Source organism: Lithobates pipiens, unplaced genomic scaffold, assembly GCF_037356315.1.
Source record: "Lithobates pipiens isolate NorthernLeopardFrog02 unplaced genomic scaffold, aLitPip1_a1.2 Scaffold_8, whole genome shotgun sequence".
NCBI classification, from domain to species: domain Eukaryota; kingdom Metazoa; phylum Chordata; class Amphibia; order Anura; family Ranidae; genus Lithobates; species Lithobates pipiens.
In genome coordinates, this window is record NW_027507903.1 from 586,572,229 (window position 1) to 586,594,050 (window position 21,822).

At 46.6% G+C, this 21,822-nt stretch overlaps 1 protein-coding gene across 2 annotated transcripts in view; it reads left to right on the forward strand.

The window, feature by feature from the left end:
* Positions 1 to 21,822, forward strand: part of FBXW9 (F-box and WD repeat domain containing 9) — a 93,948-nt gene that overhangs the window by 63,879 nt on the left and 8,247 nt on the right. For both annotated transcript variants that reach the window (XM_077470405.1, XM_077470404.1), the window contains exons 9-10: positions 11,257 to 11,346; positions 20,995 to 21,060. In XM_077470405.1, coding sequence (XP_077326531.1) covers positions 11,257 to 11,346; positions 20,995 to 21,060 — 156 coding nt within the window. The remainder of the gene's footprint in view (positions 1 to 11,256; positions 11,347 to 20,994; positions 21,061 to 21,822) is intronic.

Below are 21,822 nucleotides of genomic sequence, written 5' to 3' on the forward strand. Positions count from 1 at the left end.
CAAGAACAGGGGAGGAGAAAACTGGATCACAGCGCTGGATGGCTGTGTTCGGCGGCCGCTCTGTAACACAGTCCCGCCCCTCCAGACCGGCTCATGTGATAGGCGGAACGTGATTCTCTCTACTATCATACGAGCTGGTCTGGGGGGGCGGGACTGTGTTACAGAGCGGCCGCCGAATACAGAGGCGGCGCTGTGATCCAGAAGAGAGAGCGGAGGATGCAGCCGCCAGCGGACTCAGAATAAAAAAGCAGCATGGCGGCGGCGGCAACACCTTGGGGATTCCAGGGGGGGGGCGCTTGACCCCCCTTGCCCCCTGCTGCGGACGCCCATGCCTTTGAGGAGAGCCTTCTCAAAGTGGTCGGCTCCTCCAATCATGGACCCCCCAGTATCCAGGTAAAACAAAGTAACCACAATCCCGGTAGAGGGGACTCTTGCATTTAAGGATACCACGGACAGGAAGGCCGAGGTAGTGGCTCGTTCCTTGTTTACGGTTGTGGGGTCAACCATACGACCAGTACTGGCATCCGTACTTGTGTCGCAGACACTAACTGAGTAGGCAAAACTGTTGCACCGCAAATTGGGAGAACAGCAGGCTTCTCCTGTCTGTGTGGAACTAGCAGACCAACTACTGCATGGCCTTAAGTATGTTTGTGACGTGGCCCTGGATACCCTCTCCCTGTTATTCAGGGCTTCAGTGTCAGCAGTGGTGCTGAGGCACCTGATTTGGTTGAAATGCTGACCAGGTACCCAAAAAAGCCCTGACGGATCTTCCCTTCCTTGGCAGCCATCTCTTTGGATGACATTATTAAGAATGCCACAGGTGGTAAGAGTACACTACTCCCACAGGCCAGGAAGGCTAAGGAGCCACGCCGTAGGCAAGGGCCCTCTTTTTCCGCTCACAAACGGCTTTTTCGTCCGCCCGGAGCTTTGGCTAAACGTTCCCAGTCCGACAGGACGACCACGAAAGGGCAAAAATGTCCCTGGAACCGCAAGCCTAACAAGCCTGCAAACAAAAGGTTTGCCCCCAACCCATGATTCAGGTGGGGGGTCGCCTTCGGGAGTTTGCAGCCCGGTGGTCCTCTCGACTGTCCGACCAATGGGTCTGCGATCTGATTTCCTACGGCTACAAGATTTCCTCTCTTGGCAGGAAAACAGATTCTTCCCCTCTAGCATACCCGTTCTCCTGGCTCGCTGGGAGGCCCACTTGGGGGCAGTAGGGGACCTGCTGAATTGCGGGGTGATTGTACCTGTTCCAGAATCGGAAATGTTTCCAGGGGTTCTACTCAAACCTGTTTGTAGTTCCCAAGAAGGAAAGGGGTACATCCAATCTTGGATCTAAAAGCCCTCAATCACTTTGTGAAAGTGCAGAGATTCAGAATGGAATCAGTTCGCTCAGTAGTCGATGCACGCCATCAAGGGGACTCCCTGGCATCCTTAGACATCCAGGATGCGTACCTGCACATACCCATATGCCTCCGGCATCAAAAGTTTCTGCGATTGCAGTCGGGGAAGCCCACTACCAGTTTCTCTCTCCCTTTTGGTTTGGTTTGGTATCAGCCCCCCGAGTCTTTACCAAGGTATTGGCTCCTGTGTTGGCGTTGCTACTGCAACACGGGATCACGATCGTGGGTTACCTAGATGATCTCCTCCTGAGAGCTTCTTCCATCTCAGAGTTAGAAGAGGATGTGACGATCACCATGCAGACCCTGCAAGAAAAAAGTCGGTGATAGTACCGACTCAGCGTTTGGAGTACCTAGGCTTGCTGCTGAACTCCAGGGAAGCGAGAGTGTTTCTCCCTTCAGACAAGCTGCAGACTCTCAGAGCTGCGGTAAAACTGCTGTTGAACTGCAAGTGGTAGTCGCTGCGCTGCTGCATGCGAGTCCTGGGACTCATGGTGGCCTCCTTCGAGGCAGTACCATATGCCCAGTTCCACACCAGAGTTCTGCAGAAGGAGATCTTGACAAAGTCGGACAGATCTCCATTGTCCCTGGATCGACAAATCCAGGTGAGCCAGTTAGTCAGGGGTTCCCTGATCTGGTGGCTGAGGTCCCCGGTGCTTCAGTCCGGGAAGTTGTTCCTACCTCTGAAATGGACGGTGATAGCAACGGACGCCAGCCTATTTGGCTGGGGGGGAGTGATGGAAGTTCAGTTAACTCAGGGCCTCTGGTCAACGGAGGAATCCAAGTTGCCAATCAATCCGCTCAAACTGAGAGCGATCAGGCTATGCCTCTCCACATGATCAATGAGACTGCAAGGGCGTCCGATCAGGATCCAGTCAGACAACGCCACTGCTGTGGCATACATCAATCGCCAAGGAGGAACAAGAAGCTTGGCCGTGGCACGGGAGGTCACTCACATACTTCAGTGGGCAGAGCGACATGTACCGGCCCTGTCGGCCATTTACATCCCGGGTGTGGGGAACTGGCAGGCAGACTATCTAAGTCGTCGGAGGCTGGACCCAGGAGAATGGGCGTTGCATCTGGAGGTGTTCAGGCTACTGTGCCTGTGGTGGGGCACACCAGACGTGGATCTTCTGGCCTTCCGTCTCAATCGGAAGGTGCAAAGATTCGTGTCCAGGACAAGAGATCCGAGGGCAGACGTGTCAGATGTGTTGGTGGCTCCGTGGGATTAGTACCAGCTGATCTACGCCTCTCCTCCACTGAAACTGTTACCACATCTGCTTCGCAGAGTGGAAGCCGAGGGGATCCCAGTAATACTGGTTGCCCCAGATTGGCTTCAGCATCCTTGGTACGCAGACCTAGTGCGCCTGGTGGCAGACGCTCCCTGGTGACTGCCGTAGCGAGAGGACCTTCTGTCTCAAGGTCTGATTCTCCATTTACCATCGCTGGCTTTAACGGCATGGCTATTGAGAGCCAGGTGTTGAGGAACCGGGGGCTGTCTGACTCGGTGATCCCAACTATGTTGAGAGCACGTAAATCTTCTTCTCGGAAGATATAGCTTCGTACCTGGAAGGCTTGCATCTCCATGTGTGAGGAGAAAGTATGGCATCCGTGCTCCTTTTCTATATCCAGGATCCTGCTGTTTCTTCAGCAAGGGGTGGACCAGAAATTGGCGTTGAGCACCATTAAAGGCCAAATATCAGCTTTGGCTGTCCTTTTTCAGCGACCCCTGGCGTCTCACTCTATAGTGGGTACTTTTGCTCAAGGGGTGCGACATGTAGTCCCTCCTGTGCGTCCACCGTTACCCCCGTGGGATCTGAATCTGGTATTATCGGCGCTTCAGAAACCGCCATTTGAAAATATCAGAGTTTCCCTTGTTGACTCTTTCCCAGAAAGTGGTCTTTGTAGCGGGCATCACATTGGCCAGGAGGGTTTCGGAACTGGCGGTCTTGTCCTGCAAGTCGCCCTATCTGGTTATCCACAAGGATAAGGTGGTGTTGCGTCCGCCAAGCGTCTTTTCTGCCAAAGGTAGTCTCGGCGTTTCACATCAATGAAGACATTGTGCTACCATCTCTGTGTCCTAAGCCGACACATCCTAAGAAGGTGGTCCTTCATGCTCTGGATGTGGTTCGGGCTCTGAAGGTGTATTTGTCTGCCACAGTTCTCATCCGGAAGTCAGACTCGCTGTTTGTTTCGGTGGCTGGTCCAAAGAAAGGCATGACGGTCTCGTCGGCCACCATTTCCAGGTGGATCAGACAGATTGTAGTACAAGCCTACACCTTGAAGGGGCAGGTGCCCCCCTTTCCGGTCATGGCCCACTCCACGAGGGCAGTCGGAACGTCTTGGGTCTTCCGACATCAAGCGTCTGTCACTCAAGTGTGTAAGCGGCGACCCGGTCGTCTGTCCACACGTTTACAAAGTTCTGCAAGGTAGATGTCAGTGAATTGGGTGATGCCTGTGCCCAATGGTCTAAAGAGAGAAGCTGTGTCAGTCGGTGAATTACAGAGAAAAGGATTTTGTGGTGAGTACAAAAAATCCTATTTTTACAGTAAACTGGGGTTATTGTAGTTTTTGAATGTATATCATTTTTTTTTTTTAAATATTGAATTTTTGGCTTTCATATTGACTGAAGCAACTAGTGTGGTGTGTGCAGGGGCAGTTTTCTTTTTTTTTTCTTTTTGTATCCAAACTCAGCAGACTTAAAGTACATCCAAACCCAAAAACAAAAATGTATTATATTGCAGCTTACCAGTCCTTGGGTGTGGTGGCTGCATTTGTTTTATATTTTCAGTCTTTTTCTTTCTTTCTTTTAACCAGGTAATTCTGCAAAAATTCATTTCATTCACACTTCCTACACTTATTCCTCCGCTGTATCTGTTCAGGGAGCCATGATTGTCACACAGGCTGGAATACAGTCATGCCTACCTTTTTGTTCATATCCATTACATAAGGGACATCCATTACATGGGGGTTTTACAGAATGAAGATAACATTATTTTATGCTTTCAGTGCCACTCACTCAGGAAGTGACAAGCATACCGCATTTCTGGTAAGTTCGATATATATATATATATATATATATATATATATATATATATATATATATACACACAGTGGTGCTCATAAGTTTATATACCCTGGCAGAATGAATGATTTCTTGGCTATTTTTCAGAGAATATGAATGATAACACAAAAACGTTTCTTTCACTCATGGTTGGTTAGTGTGTGGCTGAAGCCATTTATTATCAATCAACTGTGTTTACTCTTTTTAAATCCCAATGACAACAGGAACTACCCAAATGACCCTGATCAAAAGTTTACATACACCGGTTCTTAACCGCTGGCCGACTGCCTCACGCCAATATACGTAGGCAGAATCCCGTACCTGTACGTTGCCCTTTAAGAGGCGGCGCGCACCCGTGGCAAGCTCCGTGAGTCACGCCTCGGGGATACCCGCGATAGCCTCACGGGGAGGAAGAATGGGAAGATGCTAATGTAAACGGGCATCTCCCCGTTCTGCCTAGTGAGAGTATTACTGATCTGTGGTCCGTGTGATCGGAGCAGAGATCAGTGACATGTTATACACAGCCATGCACCCCCACAGTTAGAAACATGCCCCTAGGACACACTTAGCCCCTATACTGCCACCTAGTGGTTAACCCCTCCACTGCCAGTGTCATTTACACAGGAATCGGTGCATTTGTATAGCATTGCTTGCTGTATAAATGACAATGGTCCCAAAAATGTGTCAGAAATGTCTGATGTTTTGGGACCATTGTCATTTATACAGTAATCACTGCTATATAAATGCAGTGATTCCTGTGTAAATGACACTGGCAGTGAAGGGGTTAACCAGTGGGTGGCAGTGTAGGGGTTAAGTGTTCCTAGGGGTGTGTTACTAACTGTGGGGGGGTTGGGTTTTCATTTAGTGAACACTGATCTCTGCTCCAATCACATGGAGCAGAGATCAGCATCACTAGTTGCTAGGCAGAATGGAGAAATGTTGTTTACACAGCATTTCCTCCATTCGGCCGCTCCGTGAGACGATCGCGGGGATGCCCGCGGCGATCGAGTCCGCGGGTCCCGCGACCGGACTCACGGGGGTCCTGACCAGCGCGGGAGCGCACCGCCGGCAGAGCGCTCCCGATGGCAGGGCGGCTTGGAATACTGGACGTACCTGTACGCCAATATGCCTGCCCGTGCCATTCTGTCGACGTACATCGTCGTGCGCTGGTCGGGAAGTGGTTAAAAATGGCATAAAACTATCCCCTATTTTGTAAACGCTATAACTTTTGCACAAACAATTAATAAGCGCTTATTGTGATTTAAAAAATTTTTTTTTACCAAAAATATGCAGAAGAATACATATAGACCTAAACTGAGGAAAAAAATGTTTTTTATATATTTTTGGGGGATATTTATTAGAGCAAAAAGTAAAAAAGAATGTGTTTTTTTCAAAATTGTCACTTTTATTTGGTTATAGCGCAAAAAAATAAAACCCACAGGGGTGATCAAATACCACCAAAAGAAAGCTCTATTTGTGGGGAAAAAAAAGAACGTCAATTTTGTTTGGGTGCAATGTCGCACGACCGCGCAATTGCCAGTTAAAGCACCGCTGTGCCGAATTGCAAAAAATGCTCTGGTCAGGAAGGGGGTAAATTCTTCCATGGCTGAAGTGGTTAATACCGTGTATTGCCCCTTTTAACATCAACGACAGCTTGAAGTCTATTGTTTTATTTGTGGATGAGGTTTTTTATCTTCTCAGATGGCAAAGCTGCCCATTCCTCCTGGCAAAAAGCCTCCAGTTCCTGTAAATTATTGGGCTGTCTTGCATGAATGGCACGTTTTGAGATCTCCCCAGAGTGGCTCAATGATATTGAGGTCAGGAGACTGAGATGACCAATCCAGAACCTTCACTTTATTCTGCTGTGGCCAATGACAGGTCAACTTGGCCTTGTGTTTTAGATCATTGTCATGTTGGAATGTCCAAGTACCTCCCATGCGCAGCTTCCTGGCTGATGAATGCAAATGTTCCTCCAGTATTTTTTGATAACATACTGCATTCATCTTGCCAACAATTTTAACCAAATTTTCTGTGCCTTTGTAGCTCACACATCCCCAATACATCAGCGATCCACCTCCGTGTTTCACAGTAGGAATGGTGTACCTTTCATCATAGGCCTTGTTGACTCCTCTCCATATGTAGTGTTTATGGTTGTGGCCAAAAAGCTCAATTTTGGTCTCATCACTCCAAATGACTTTGTGCCAGAAGGTTTGAGGCCTGTCTTGGATATCTTTTTATATCCTTTCCTGTTTTATACAGTTCAACTACCTTTTCCTGCAGATCCTTTGACAATTCTTTTGTTTTCCCCGTAACTCCAAAAATGTCAGTACAGCACTGGATAAAAGATGCAAGGGTCTGTCAGGAGTCTGGAAACTCATTGGCCTTTTATACACACACTAATTACAAGCAAACAGATCACAGGTGAGGATGGTTACCTTTGACCACTTGCCTACAGGGTACTTACACCCCCTTCCTGCCCAGGCCGTTTTTCATCTTTCATCGCTGTCATACGTTTAAATGACAATTGCATGGTCACGCTACAGTGTAATTTAAATTTTTATCATTTTCTTCACACAGAGCTTTCTTTTGGTGGTATTTAATCACTGCTGGGTTTTTTATTTAATTTTTTTTTTTTACTTTGTTTCTGTCAAAAAAAAATTGTCAATAAAGTAATTCTTCTCCTTCACTGATGTACGCTGATGAGGCGGCACTGGTAAGGCTGAACTGGTGGGCACTGATGAGGTGCCACTTATGGGTACTGATAAGGAGGCACTAATATGCCACACTTATGGGCACTGATAGGTGGCACTGATAGGTAGCATTGATGGGTGGCATTGATGGGCAGCACCATTCATATTCTCTGAAAAATGGCCAGGGCATGTGAACTTACGAGCACAACTGTGTGTTTGTGTGTGTATGTGTATAATATATATATATATATATATATATATATATATATATACACACACAAAAGTGAGTACACCCCTCACATTTTTGTAAATATATCTTTTCATGGGACAACACTGAAGAAATGACACTTTGCTACAATGTAAATTAGTGAGTAGGGGTGTACTCACTTTTGTTGCCAGCGATTTAGACATTAATGGCTGTGTGTTGAGTTATTTTGAGGGGACAGCAAATTTACACTGTTATACAAGCTGTACACTCACTACTTTACATTGTAGCAAAGTGTCATTTCTTCAGTGTTGTCACATGAAAAGATATAATAAAATATTTACAAAAATGTGAGGGGTGTACTCACTTTACTGAGATACCGTGTGTGTGTGTGTGTGTGTGTGTGTGTGTGTGTGTGTGTGTATATATATATATATGTATGTGTGTGTGTGTGTGTGTGTGTGTATATATATATATGTGTATATATATATATATATATATATATATATATATATATATACCGTATATACTCGAGTATAGGCCGACCCGAATATAAGCCGAGGCCCCCAATTTACCCCCAAAAAACTGGAAAACTTATTGACTCGTGTATAAGCCGAGGGTGAGACATGGCTGTCCATCCCTGTGTGTCCGTCCATCCCTGTGTGTGTGTCCGTCCATCCATCCCTGTGTGTGTGTCCATCCATCCATCCATCCATCCCTGTGTGTGTGTCCGTCCATCCATCCCTGTGTGTGTATCCATCCATCCATCCATCCCTGTGTGTGTGTGTGTGTGTGTGTGTGTGTGTGTGTGTGTGTGTGTGTATCCATCCATCCATCCATCCATGTGTGTGTGTGTGTGTGTGTGTGTGTGTGTGTGTGTGTGTGTGTGTGTGTGTGTGTGTGTCCATCCATCCATCCATCCCTGTGTGTGTGTCCGTGCAGCCTTGTGTGTGTGTCCAGCCTACCTGTGTCCCGAGCCTCCGTCCCGAGCCGCCGTCGTCCCGAGCCTCCTCCGTCCCGAGCCTCCTCCGTCCCGAGCCTCCTCCGTCCCGTGCCTCCTCCGTCCCGTGCCTCCTCCGTCCCGTGCCTCCTCCGTCCCGTGCCTCCTCCGTCCCGTGTCGTGCCGATGGATCGCCGCTCCAGGATCGCCGCTCTTCTCGGCGGCCATTCTACAATTCAAAAACCGCGCCTCCGCCTCCGCCTGTGATAGGCGGAACACTCAATTTCCCAGCAGCCTGTGTTCCGCCTATCACGGACATCCTCTCATCCTCGTCCGTAGTATGAGAATGAGCGGATGTCCGTGATAGGCGGAACACTGACTGCTGGGAAATTCAGTGTTCCGCCTATCACAGGCGGAGGCGGAGAAGGAGGCGCGGCTTTTGAATTTTAATGTCCGCCGTCTGTCTGCTCGATACGCTGATCGAGCAGTCAGACAGCGGTGACTCGAGTATAAGCCGAGGGGGCACTTTCAGCCTCAAAAAAGAGGCTGAAAATCTCGGCTTATACTCGAGTATATACGGTATATATATATATATATATATATAAAATTTATTTATTTTTCTCAGAAAATGTTATCTCTGAAAATTTTCTTAGCTTGAAAAATTAAAACTAATGCAGTTACCTCTTCTAAGGATTAATGATCATTTTTGCTTTTGGGTTTAGCTATTCTTTACTGGCCAAAGACTGATTGGGCAAACAAGGAGACACAGGAGAAGCCACTAAATAGATCGGGTATAAAAGCATCTATGGCACACACAATCGCTCTTAAACAGTTGGCAGAAAAATTTTGCAGAATCGGTAGGTCCTGGTGCAGTCCACAAGAGACTTGGGTTTCAAGACCTTCATCTATGTCAGTTGACTGTGTAGAAAGTCCATCCACACCAGAGATACAGCCTGCCTGGAGTTTGTATGTTCTGTATTGGTTTTCTCCAGGTTTTCCAGTAACCAAGCAATGTATTCAGCCTCCAACTTTAATGTATGTATCCTAATGGAGGATGTGGTAGGACATTAGAGTGTGGTTGCATATGAATTACTACAGTATATGTAGTAACCCTATGAATGAGTAAAATAAAATAGGCCGTTGTTTCTAAGTTTTGGTTCGTATTGTTCTCCAACACATCCTGATTTCTGGACTTTCAGTTTGAAGCAAAACTGGTTAGAAAGCAACAGCTTTTGGAAGCATGCTAGTTCTTCACCTGTGATTCTGGAATTAGGTAAAACTTACCAGCTTGGAGGTCGTCTGAGGCTGGTTAAAGCCCCGTACAGACAGTCCGAATATTGGCTGCAATCAGCTGCTAAAGTAGAAACCTGTGTGTACAGCTGCTTGTCCGACAGAAGGCGATCTCAGGACTGGCTTCTGTCAAATGAGCATGCTCGAAAACTAGCAGCTGATCAGCGCTTGCAGCCCATGGCTGCTAGTGCTGGCAGGGGGGGATGGTTCCCCTGTCAGAAAACACTAGCTCAGTGGGGGAGATCGCTGTACTAACATTGCATAGATAGTACAGCCACCTCTCAGGTTTTTTTTGTTCTGCAATATAGGCTTTAATAGGCTTTAGATACAATCTTGACCTATACTTGTGTAGTAAAAGTGCTGATCATTCAGGTGATATGAATAATTATATATGTATTCTCCTACTAAACTTTTTTTTTTTTTTTTTTTGTGTGTGGTTTTTCTGCCTCTCTTATGGTCACATTTATATTCCTGTCCATTGCTGCTATTTTACTCATTTTTATCCTTTTTTTGTCTATATCCTGTTTTTACTAATTCTTTTTCATCCATCCCCTTCCATCATCCCTTTTTTTTTTTCCTTTATCTTTCACCTTCGTCTCTTTACTCTACTCTTCCTCTTTCATTCTTCCTCCTCCATTCATCCTCCTCATTGTACTCCCCCCCTCCTCTTCTCTTTACTCTTCCTCCCTCCTCTTCTATTCTTCTCGTTACTGTTCCTCCCTCTTCTCTTTACTCTTCCTCTCTCCTTTGGTCCTCTCTTTTATTCTTTGTCTCGTCTTCTGTCCGCTTCTCTTTACTCTACTCTACTCTTCCATCTCCTTCCATCGTCCCTTTTTTTCTTTATCTGTCTCCTTTATCTCTTTACTCTTCCTCTCTCGTCCTTCTGTCTGTCACATCCCTGCTCTTGTGTGTGTGTGTGTCTCTCTCTCTCTCTCTCTCTCTCTCTCTCTCCCTCTCTCTCTCCCTCTCTCTCTCTCTCTCTCTCCCTCTCTCTCTCCCCCTCCCCCTCTCTCTCCCTCTCTCTCTCCCCCTCTCCCTCTCTCTCTCCCCCTCCCCCTCTCTCTCTTCCCCCCCTCTCTCTCCCCCCTCTCTCTCTTCCCCCCTCTCTCTCCCCCCCTCTCTCTCTATCTCTCCCCCCCTTCTCTCTCTCTATCTCTCCCCCCCCTCTCTCTCTCCCCCTCCCCCTCTCTCTCCCCCTCCCCCTCTCTCTCCCCCTCCCTCTCTCTTTCCCCCTCCCTCCCTCTCTCTCTCCCCCTCCCTCCCTCTCTCTCTCCCCCTCCCTCCCTCTCTCTTTCCCCCTCCCTCTCTCTCTCTCTCCCTCCCTCTCTCTCTCCCCCCTCCCCCTGTCTCTGTCCCCTCCCCCTCTCTCGTCTCCCCTTCCCCCTCTCTCCCTCTCCCCTTCCCCCTCTCTCCCTCTCCCCTTCCCCCTCTCCCCTTTCCCCCTCTCTCCCTCTCCCCTTCCCCCTCTCTCCCCCTCTCGCTCTCTCCCCCTCCCTCTCCCTCTCCCCTTCCCCCTCTCGCTCTCTCCCCTCCCCCCTCTCGCTCTCTCCCCTCCCCCCTCTCTCTCCCCTCCCCCCTCTCTCTATCTCTCTCTCTCTCCCCTCCCCTCCCCTCTCCCTCTCTATCTCCCCCCTTCCACCCCTCTCTCCCTCTCTCTCTCTCAATAGTGTTTTGATGTGGGTCACACCTCACAGATCACGGGTATCTGTCACTCCGCAGGTACGCTCTACACAACTTCCACTGATAAAACCATGAAGGTGAGTGAGCAAAATAGTAGGCACATGTAATGTGGATTCTTTTTTAGAATGATGAACAATGCAGTGTGTGTGTATAAGTAAAATGTTTTGAGCTGGCTATACACTGTATGAATTCAAGGCAAATTCCTGATGAACTGCACAAAATTAGCTTTGTTGGTGGTGCTGATGTTCCTTCCCTACCTGCTATCTTTTAAACGAAGGCGCCAGGCGAAAAATTGTGTAATGAATTTGGAACTGAAGAATTTTTCCCCCCCTAAAAATAAATTACAAATCCAATAACCAGGTCATTTTAAGGGGGGGGGGGGGGGGGCTCCAGTGAAGTGAACTTGTAAGAAGACTTTGAACTTTGTAGACCCTCTGTGTATGCCTGTATATGTGATTTTTTTTATTTATTTTTTTGATACCCCAAAAATTCCCTGGTTAGCGGCCTTGTGATTTAGAATATGGGATGTGGTATTTGTTCACTGATCTTGCGACAAGATATTTGATATACCTTTTGATATTTATTTATTTGGTAAGTCATTGTGTTTGAATGTAATGTATCTTCTAGAGTTCTGTTTTAAAGTAAATTTGGCCTGGCCTATGCCAAATTACGGGGTAGGCCAAATTACGGGAGATCAATGGGAGGAAGCGTTACAGTCAATAACCACCTGCTCTCTAAATGTAGCCCAAATAGTCTCCCAACGGTACATAATAAGGGTACACTACACCCCTGAGAAACTACATAAGATGGGCAGACTGGCAGACCCTGTGTGCTGCTGCTGCCGGCGACAGGGAGGGGACCTCATCCACCTCCTGTGGCGCTGCCTGAAGCTCCACCGGTACTGGACCGAGGTGATGGACATGCTTAACATGGTGTTTCAAACGAAGGTACCTGGAGGAGGTAGTTCCTGAAGAACTGGTCAGGGTTGCATTCTCGAGGGCATTGTTCCAAGCCAGGAAGCTGCTCCTGATGGGATGGAAGGCAGCATTGCCACCTACTAGCACCTTTGGATAACACATATGGGAAACACCTTTATTATGGAAAAATGAGTCTATCAACATAGGGGATGCCCGGGCAGGTTTGAACATATATGGGTAAGATGGCTGGATACACCAGGTCAGAGTCCGAATGAGCTTGTGATGTCCCGACTGCTGCTATGTCCCTAGAGGGGAGGATGTATTTGGGATGTATTTTGGATGAATCAAGTATGCTATGGGCTTTGCTGGCGGAGGAATGGCGTGAAGGACATGATATTGTATAAGTAGATGATTGAGGATCGTTAATATGTACATGCACATTGGATGATGATAAGTTTAATAAAAATGTTTCTGATTTAAAAAAAATATAAATTTGGCCTGGCCTATAAAATTTCTAACAGCATTGCTGAAGGGCAGCACCTTATTTTGCCCAAAAATACCTTTTATTTTTTTAAACAGATCCCTGTGTCTCCTAAAACCCCTTGGATCCTAGGACCAATTTCTGCATTGAGCTCCTGCCCAAGTCATGGTTAAAGCAATTTTGTCACATCATAAAAAAAAGAAGACTGTTATGTGTTATTACTTATCTGTCCTGCCACCCATGCCTTGCATCTTCAGCCTTTTGAAGAGCTTTACTGTCTAAAATATGTGTCCTGTAGTGGCGTAGTGACCGATCGATAGATACAGTGCACAGTAGGAGACCAGGCAACCAGCACACCTTCAAGTGTGATGGGTGCAGAATATTCTGTGGCCTGCGTGCCTGTTCCATAGGTGAAGATTGAAGGTATGGCAGCTGAACACATAACTATTATTGGTCTTCTTTTGCAGGGACATGACACTTTTTTTTTTCATTTTTAAGCTAACAAAGAGTTGCTTTAAGCCATACGTTTTTTTCACTCAACTTTCAAATGACAGAGCATCTACTGGCCAGAAGTTTCACACTGCCCTTTTTAGCGTGTGGGAAGCTTTCCATTTTTGGCTAAATTGAGGCCTGGGGGTGGGGGGCGGTTGCAGCAGCATTTTGGTGCATGACATAGTAAAAAAAAAAAAAAAAAATTCTCTTTTTCTTTATCGTACATCACAGGACACAGTGCCATAGTATTAATTATATGGGTATACACGTATATAGGCACCTTCAGGTGATGGACACTGGCACACCCAAGACAGGAAATTCACTCCCTATATAATCCCTCCTCCTCCCAGGAGTACCTTAGTTTTTTTTCGCCAGTGTCTAAGGCAAGGCTTGACAAAACCCCGGGCGCCAGGTCGCATTTGCGACTAGAATTAGCGACCTGGCGTCTGGGGCAGCACAGCTGGGGGTATCCTGTCTCCGTGGACCCCCCGGCTTGATCGCGTCGGGCCGCGCCGCCGGCGGCCGGTAATTGAGCCCCCGGCTTTGAGGCCTTCTGCGATCCTATGGTTCCTTCTGGAATCTGGCGCCCTCTTGTGGTGGCCGTTGGAATGACAACCAGCAATGCTAATGGAGCTTCCCCTGCCTGCCAGCCTATCTCCTTCCCTTTACTTAGAACCCCTAAACATTATATATATTTTTTATTCTAACACCGTAGAGAATAAAATGGTGGTCGTTGCAATACTGTCTGTCACGCCGTATTTGCACAGCGGACTTAGAAGCGCACTTTTTTTTGGAGAAAAATAATGTATTTAATAAAAAAAAATAAGACAACAGTAAAGTTAGCCCAATTTTTTTTTGTATTGTGAAAGATAATGTTACGCCGAGTAAATCGATACCCAACATGTCATGCTTCAAAATTGTGCCCGCTCATGGAATGGCGACAAACTTTTACCCATTAAAATCTCTATAGGCGACGTTTAAAAAATTCTACAGGTTGCACATTTTAAGATACAAAGGAGCTCTGGGGCTAAAATTATTGCTCTCACTCTACCGATCGCAGCGATACCTCACATGTGTGGTTTGAACACCGCTTTCATATGCGTTCGCTTCTGCACGCAAGCTTGGCGGGACAGGGCGCGTTTAAAATAATTTTTTTTTCTTATTTTAACTTTTTTTTTTTTTTTTTTTTTTTTTTTTTTTAACTGTTCTTTTAAAAAAAAAATGTGTGTCACTTTTATTCCTATTACAAGGAATGTAAAAATCCCTTGTAATAGAAAAAAGCATGACAGGTCCTCTTATATATATATGAGATCTGGGGTCAGAGAGACCTCATATTTACACTAAAATGCAATTTAAAAAAAATGTGTCATTTGAAAAAAATAAAATAAATAAAATGTCCCTCTAAGAGCTATGGGCAATGACTTGGAGACAGGTGGGGGGCTGGGGGCTATCTTCCCCTCACTCGTCTCCATGTCAGGCCAGGGACAGGTCCAGATCGCCGTCACGGACCTGGCTCCTAACTTTTTTAGCTGGCTCCTAGATTCCAAGCAAATTTGTCAATCCCTGGTCTAAGGTGTTGGTCAGGAATGAAGATGTGCTCTGAAGAGCTCCGCTGGAGGGATCCCTATTGGATTTAAACAGCCTCCACCGACTGGATCCATCCAAAGTGCCACTGAGGCCGAGGTGGATGATACCCAGGCCTTGTATAAGAAGAGTGAGGTTTTGCCTGTAACACTTCTCCTTGGGGGGTTGGACCCCGGGACCCAGTGCTTTGGTCATGCTCACATTACCTAAAGTTTTTCCTGGCAGGGTGCTATACAGGTCCAAGGGAGTGGAACCCAGATAAAAAGGGACCTGGTCCTTGAAGGTTTGCTAAACATAGCCCGCCGTGATGGGTAAAGTTTGGATTTGTCCGTCATCAGCAATATCCTGCGGCGAGGATAAGGTAAATGAAGAAGCCTAGGAACTGTACCTGGTTTTTCTTCCTTGAATAAAATGTCATGCCTTAAGTACTCCACTAGAAGGAGTAAATGCACATACCTTTGTACGTTGCCTCTCAGTTCAGCTCTGTGTCAAGCAGCTGAGACAGCATGTGTGTGGTCTCGTTCATGCAGCCTTGTTCAGGGGGGATTCCTATCCAGGAAAAAGTTTGCGATTGGCTGCATTTTCCCCCCTGAGGGAACTAAGGGGCTGGGAGGTACAGCAGCAGTTTGTACTAAATTCCCCCACCCCCAACCCACAATGCGGCGGCTTTCCCTATATTGTATTTTTATGCTGCCATGATCTGCAGACCCGAATGCTGTTTGTGCATGGGAACTGCTTGAAATTTTAAAACGGGGATAGGCGGCAAGGTGGATTGATGGGCGGAGGGGGTGTGGCTTAAACACAGCACCATGTGCGGGATGTAGCGTCCACGAGGACACACGGCGCTGGGGGCACCGAGCCCAAAATACAAACTCCTCAGCTAGTAGCTGGAGAGTACAGCTGCTGATCACACAGGACATAGGAGTGGGGGCACATAAGGCACTGTATTTAGGCATTTTCAATTAGAGGAAATGCATTTTACTCAGCACCAGGCTGAACTTTATTAGTGGCATTGTATTGCTAGACTATTGCTCAGCAACTAGTGTATTTACTTAGTGCCTCTGCTTTTGTGCTTAGGACTATGCCTCCCAAAAAGGCTGGTGCAAACACCTCAAAAAAGGTACCTAAAGCATCACCCCTCGGCGCTGAGGACGCTAGTCATGACTCAACATTGTCATCTATTGAAATACCAGAAGTGGCTAGCCAGGGTGAACTATTGGAACCAGTGGGTGTTGCAGCTGCTTCTAACATCTCAGCCCCTGTATGCATGACTGAAGATGCTCTTTCCTCTGCCCTGCTGAAGCTAAAGGAGAGACTAGTGGCTTTAATCGCATCTTCCATCCAAAGAGACAGGAAGCGTGGTAGATCCTCTTCCCCTACCTCGGATCCTTTATCATGGGAGCAGTGGATAGAGGATGAGGTATTTTCCTCAGGGGATCAGGAGGAAAGGCAATCCAATGACTCCTCTTCTGAGGAATCAACGGTAGATGAACACTTTTCAGCGGTTGACGCTGCCATATCCAGTGTGAATAAAAGTCTAACTTGTCCAGTAGACAATGCTCAAATGCTAAAGGATCCAACAGATAAAAGATTTGAATTCCTGTTAATATCCTCTTTTTCTTTGGCAGGTGCAGTCGCTGCAATAGACGTCTGTCAATCCCTGAAGGACCAATTTAGACAGGCCCTTAAGGAGGTTCCTGTACAACAGGCCCGAGACTTGGCCGAATTGCCAAGAGCATTATGTTTTGCTATTGACGCCATCAAGGATTCTATCCTCCAGGCGTCTCGCCTTTCTGTTGTGCTTGTGCACATGCAAAGGATCCTGTGGTTAAAAAATTGGTCAGCTGAAGCACCCTGTAAAAGGCTCCTGACTGGTTTTCCTTTTTATGGGGATGAGCTATTTGGGGATGATTTTAACAAATACATCCAAAAGATTTCAAGTGGGAAAATGCCCTTCATTTAAGTGGACTCTTTCTCCAGCACCAGGGGCATCTGCCTCTAGGCAGTTGCAATGGCCTCCACCATCAGAGTCTAGAGGAAAACCTCAGGGTCAGGCCCAGGCGCAAAAGAAGTCCTGGGGGTGGAAAACGGCAAAACAGAATTCTAAAGTCTCATGAAGGGGCGCCCCCACTCACCAAGCTGCAGTTCCCAGAAGTCTGGCAGGAGGAAATTCAGAACAGATGGGTCATCTCCATGATAACTCTAGGGTACAATTGGAATTTTGGGAGTTTCCACCTCCTCGTTTTCTGAGGTCAAGTTTTCCCAAAGATCCAGGAAAAAGGCAGTCTCTGTTTTGGGAATTGGACAGATTACTGGCTCGGGGTGATCATGAAACTCAGAAGAGCAAGGTTTGGGGTTCTATTCAAACCTCTTTATGGTACCAAAACCGAATGAAGATGTCAGACTCTAGAGCTAAAGAATCTAAATCAGTTCCTGAAGGTCCGCCCTTTTCGCATGAAGTCGTTCAGGTCGGTGGTTTCTATCCTACAATGAGGAGAATCTCTCTTATTGACATCAGAGATACATATCTGCATGTTCCTATACTTCCCGCTCACCAAAGGTTTCTGCAGTTCGAGGTAGAACAGCATAATTCTCAGTTTGTAGCCTTGCCCTTCGGGCTGGCTACTGCTCCCCAGGTATTTACAAAAGTTCTGGCTCCACCTCTAGCTAGGTTAAGGGCGCAGGACATAACAGTCTTGGCGTACCTGGACATTCTATTGCTTATAGACCAGTCAATGGTCCGCCTGGAGCAAAGCGTGCGCATTACAACCAAATACCTGGAAAATGTAGGTTGGATTCTCAACCTAGAGAAGTCGTCCTTAAAACCGCTAAAAAGGCTGGAGTACTTGGGTCTGATCATAGACACAGCCCAGAAAAAGGTGTTCTTGCCTCAGGCAAAGATCAATGCCATAAGAGAGCTGGTGCAGATGTTGCAAAACTGTTGCAAAACAGTATCCTGTCTGCTTGGAACAAAACGGTTCAAGCTCTAGACTTGCCAATGTAGCTGTCCCCAAAGGTGTCCCAGAGCCTCAGTTGGTGGTTGGTAACACGGAATCTGCTGAAAGGGAAATCCTTCAGACCAGTTATCTGGAAGGTGGTAACGACAGATGCCAGCCTTTGAGGTTGGGAAGCAGTATTAGAAAAGACAGCTGTCCGGGGACAGTGGTCAAGAACTGAAAGAACCTTGCCCATCAACATCCTAGAGATTCGTGCAGCGTGTCTGTCTCTGAAGGCCTGGACATTCAGGTTACGGGGTCGTCCTGTCAGGATCCAATCTGACAATGCCACGGCGGTAACCTATATCAATCATCGGGGGCACCAAGAGTCTCTCAGTGCAGAGGGAGATGAACCAAATCCTAACTTGGGCAGAAAGGAATGTTCCTTGCCTATCAGCAGTTTTCATTCTGTGAGTAGAGAATTGGCAGGTGGACTACTTGAGCCGCCAGCAGTTGCTCCAGGGGGAATGGTCCCTTCACCCCAACAATTTTCTGTCTGTTTGCCAAAAATGGGGGACTCCGGACACAGATCTTCTAGCGTCCATGTTCAACATGAAGTTGGTCAACTTTTCGTCCAGGACAAGGGATCCACTTGCATGCGGAACAGATGGTTGGTGACCCCGTGGGATCAGTTCTCACTGATTAATGCATCCCCCCCCCCCCCCCTATTTAGTTGCTGCTACAACTTCTTTGCAGGATCAAGCTGAAAAGAAAGCTGGTAAATCTTGTAGCCCCAGCATGGCCCAGAAGGTCCTGGTATGCAGAAATCGTAAAGATGGCGGTGGGGGATCCATGGTCCCTTCCACTACGTTCAGACCTACTCTCACAAGGGCCGATATTCCATCCTACCATACAAACTCTAAATTTAACAGCTTGGCTATTGAAACCCACATTCTGAAGAAACGTGGGCTATCCAGGTCAGTTATTTCTACCTTGATTAATGCAAGGAAGCCGGCTCCCAGAATCATATATTATAGAGTCTGGAGGGCTTATGTTTCCTGGTGTGAATCCAAGGGTTGGCACCCTCAGAAGTATAGCATAGGCAGAATTCTTGCTTTTATACAATTAGGGGTAGAGATGAAACTGGCCTTGAGTACTATTAAGGGCCAAGTCTTGGCCTTATCGGTCTTATTTCAAAGACTGCTTGCTTCGCATTCTTTGGTCCTGGTTTTTATGCAAGGGGTGATGTGGCATAATCCCCCAGTTAGATCACCTTTGAACCCTTGGGACTTGAATTTAGTTTTGTCAGTGTTACAAAATAGCCTTTTGAACCGATACAGCATACTCTCTTAGTCCTTCCGACAAGGAAGTTAGTATTCTTGGTTGCTAGGGTTTCGGAATTGGCTGCTCTTTCTTGTAAAGAGCCACATTTGATTATTCACAAGGACAGGGTCGTGTTGCGTCCTCATCCAAGTTTTCTGCCTAAAGTGGTCTCAGGGTTTGACCTGAACCAAGATATTGTCCTTCCATCGTTTTTTTCCAAAACCATGTTCTAGGGAAGAGAAGTCACTATATTGTCTTGATGTGGTGAGAGCGGTCAAGGTCTATTTAGAGGCGACTGCTCAGATCCAGAAGACTGATGTCTTATTTGTACTGCCAGAAGGTCCTAGGAAAGGACAAGTAGCATCAAAATCCACTATTTCTAAGTGGATTCGGCAAGTTATAATTCAGACATATTGTTTAAAGATTTAGATTCCACCTTTTCAAGTAAAGGCACACTCTACCAAAGCAGTGCATCACCAGGCCTCCATGACTCAGATTTGTAAGGCCACAACTTGGTCTTCAGTACATACATTCACCAGGTTTTAACAGGTGGATGTAAAAAGGCATGAGGATGTCGCCTTTGGGCGCAGTGTGCTTTAGGCAGCAGTAGAAGTTCTCAAGTCTGTGGGCACCCTGTGGGTTGTGTCTCCCTCCCCTCAAGTAGCATTGCTATGGGACGTCCCATATAGGTAATACTATGGCTCTGTGTCCCGTGATGTGCGATAAAGAAAATAGGATTTTTATAACGGCTTACCTGTAAAATCCTTTTCTTGGAGTACATCATGGGACACATAGGTCCCACCCCTCTTTTGGGATTTGTGTATATTGCTTTGCTACAAAAACTGAGGTACTCCTGGGAGGAAGAAGGGTTATATAGGGAGTGAACTTCCTGTCTTGAGTGTGTGAGTGTCTATCACCTGAAGGTGCCTATATATACCCATATAGCTAATACTATGGCTCTGTGTCCCGTGATGTACTCCTAGAAAAGGACTTTACAGGTAAGCTGTTATAAAAATCCTATTTTTTTTTCCTGCTTTATTTAAAGTGCCCAAAATAACATTTAATTCATGTCACTGCAGAGCATGGTGCATTGCACTACTGTACGGTGACATGTAGTGCCTTCCCTTGGAGCTGTGATAAAATGCAGCATGTCTGCATGTTATTGCTGCTCACTGAACCACACCTGCAGGTGCTGCTTTACAGTGAGGAAGGGGGGGAGGCACATAGAAAACAATTGTTTTTATGTGCCCTAGCGGTGACTCGTGTTCTTCCAGTGTGGAAAAACACCAGTATCACTCGTGTGAACGAGCCCTTAATCACAGCTTGGGCAGAGGTTGATTCCCCATGTACCATATTGAACCTGTGATGCAAAGGGCTCCACTAAGTGACAGACATCAGTCTGAAAACTAACAGCGTTATTGGAAGACATCACAAGAAGCTGCTTTTGAGGTTTCTATTTCCTTAAAAATATTTCTCTTTTAAAGTGTACCTTCAGTCATTTTTTCAAATTTTTCTATTAATTCTTCTGTCCTTGTTGTTTTAACTTTGGATAGTAAAATATTTTTTTTTCTCCCAGTAAATACCTTATACAGCCCTCTTCCTGTTCCTTGTCTGATAAAAAGCCTAGACTTATGACATCATGCACAGCTTTCTCTCTCTCTCACTCTCCTGAGAGTTTGGGGATGAGTCATAAGAGGGCCAATGACAGCTGCAGAGCTGGAGGTATGTGTTCGTGTAAATTCAGGAAGTGAACAGACAGCAGCTTCAGCTGGCCACAGTTAAAATGGCTGCGGGCAGACTCGGCAGAGGGAGATTTCTGCAGTATATTTGGCAAGTACAGAATCACAGTGTATACAAAAATAATAGGCAAAGTGGTTGGGGGGAAACTTCAGAATGGCAAAGATGTTTTTATTACAAATTGTGTGAACAGACTGCAGTTCCTCTTCTACCTGGACTAGAGTTAGCCATTAACATTGTGCTTTCTACTTCCAGGTCCACATTCCTACTGACCCTCCACGCACACTGTGCACACTGGGACAAAACAACGTGGTCAATGGGGTAAGTCTGTTGTTTCAAAAGGAAAATTTAGAGAGCTACTTATTTAAATGTATTATTTTAATATAAATATCGATGATTGAACATTTTGCAGAATAGACACTGTCTCAAATCCCTGGTAATGCTAAAAGAGAGGGGGGAGAAAAGAGTCAGTCTCTTTAACCACTTCCCGACCAGCGCACGACTATGTACGTCAACAGAATGGCACGGGCAGGCATATTGGCGTACAGGTACGTCCAATATTCGATGCCGCCCTGCCATCGGGAGCGCGCCGGCGGCGGCGCGCTCCCGCGCTGGCCGGGACCCCCGTGAGTCCGGTCGCGGGACCCGCGGACTCGATTGCCGCGGGCATCCCCGCGATCGTCTCACGGAGCGGCCGAATAGAGCAAATGCTGTGTAAACAACATTTGTCTATTCTGCCTAGCAACTAGTGACGCTGATCTCTGTTCCATGTGATTGGAGCAGAGATCAGTGTACACTAAATGAAAGCCCAACCCCCCCACAGTTAGTAACACACCCCTAGGAACACTTAACCCCTACACTGCCACCCACTGGTTAACCCTTTCACTGCCAGTGTCATTTACACAGGAATCACTGCATTTATATAGCAGTGATTACTGTATAAATGACAATGGTCCCAAAAATGTGTCAAAAATGTCCGATGGGTCCCCCACAATGTCGCAGTCACAATAAAAATCGCTGATCGCCGCCATTACTAGTAAAAAAAAAAATAATAAAAAATTATTAATAAAAATGCTATAAAAC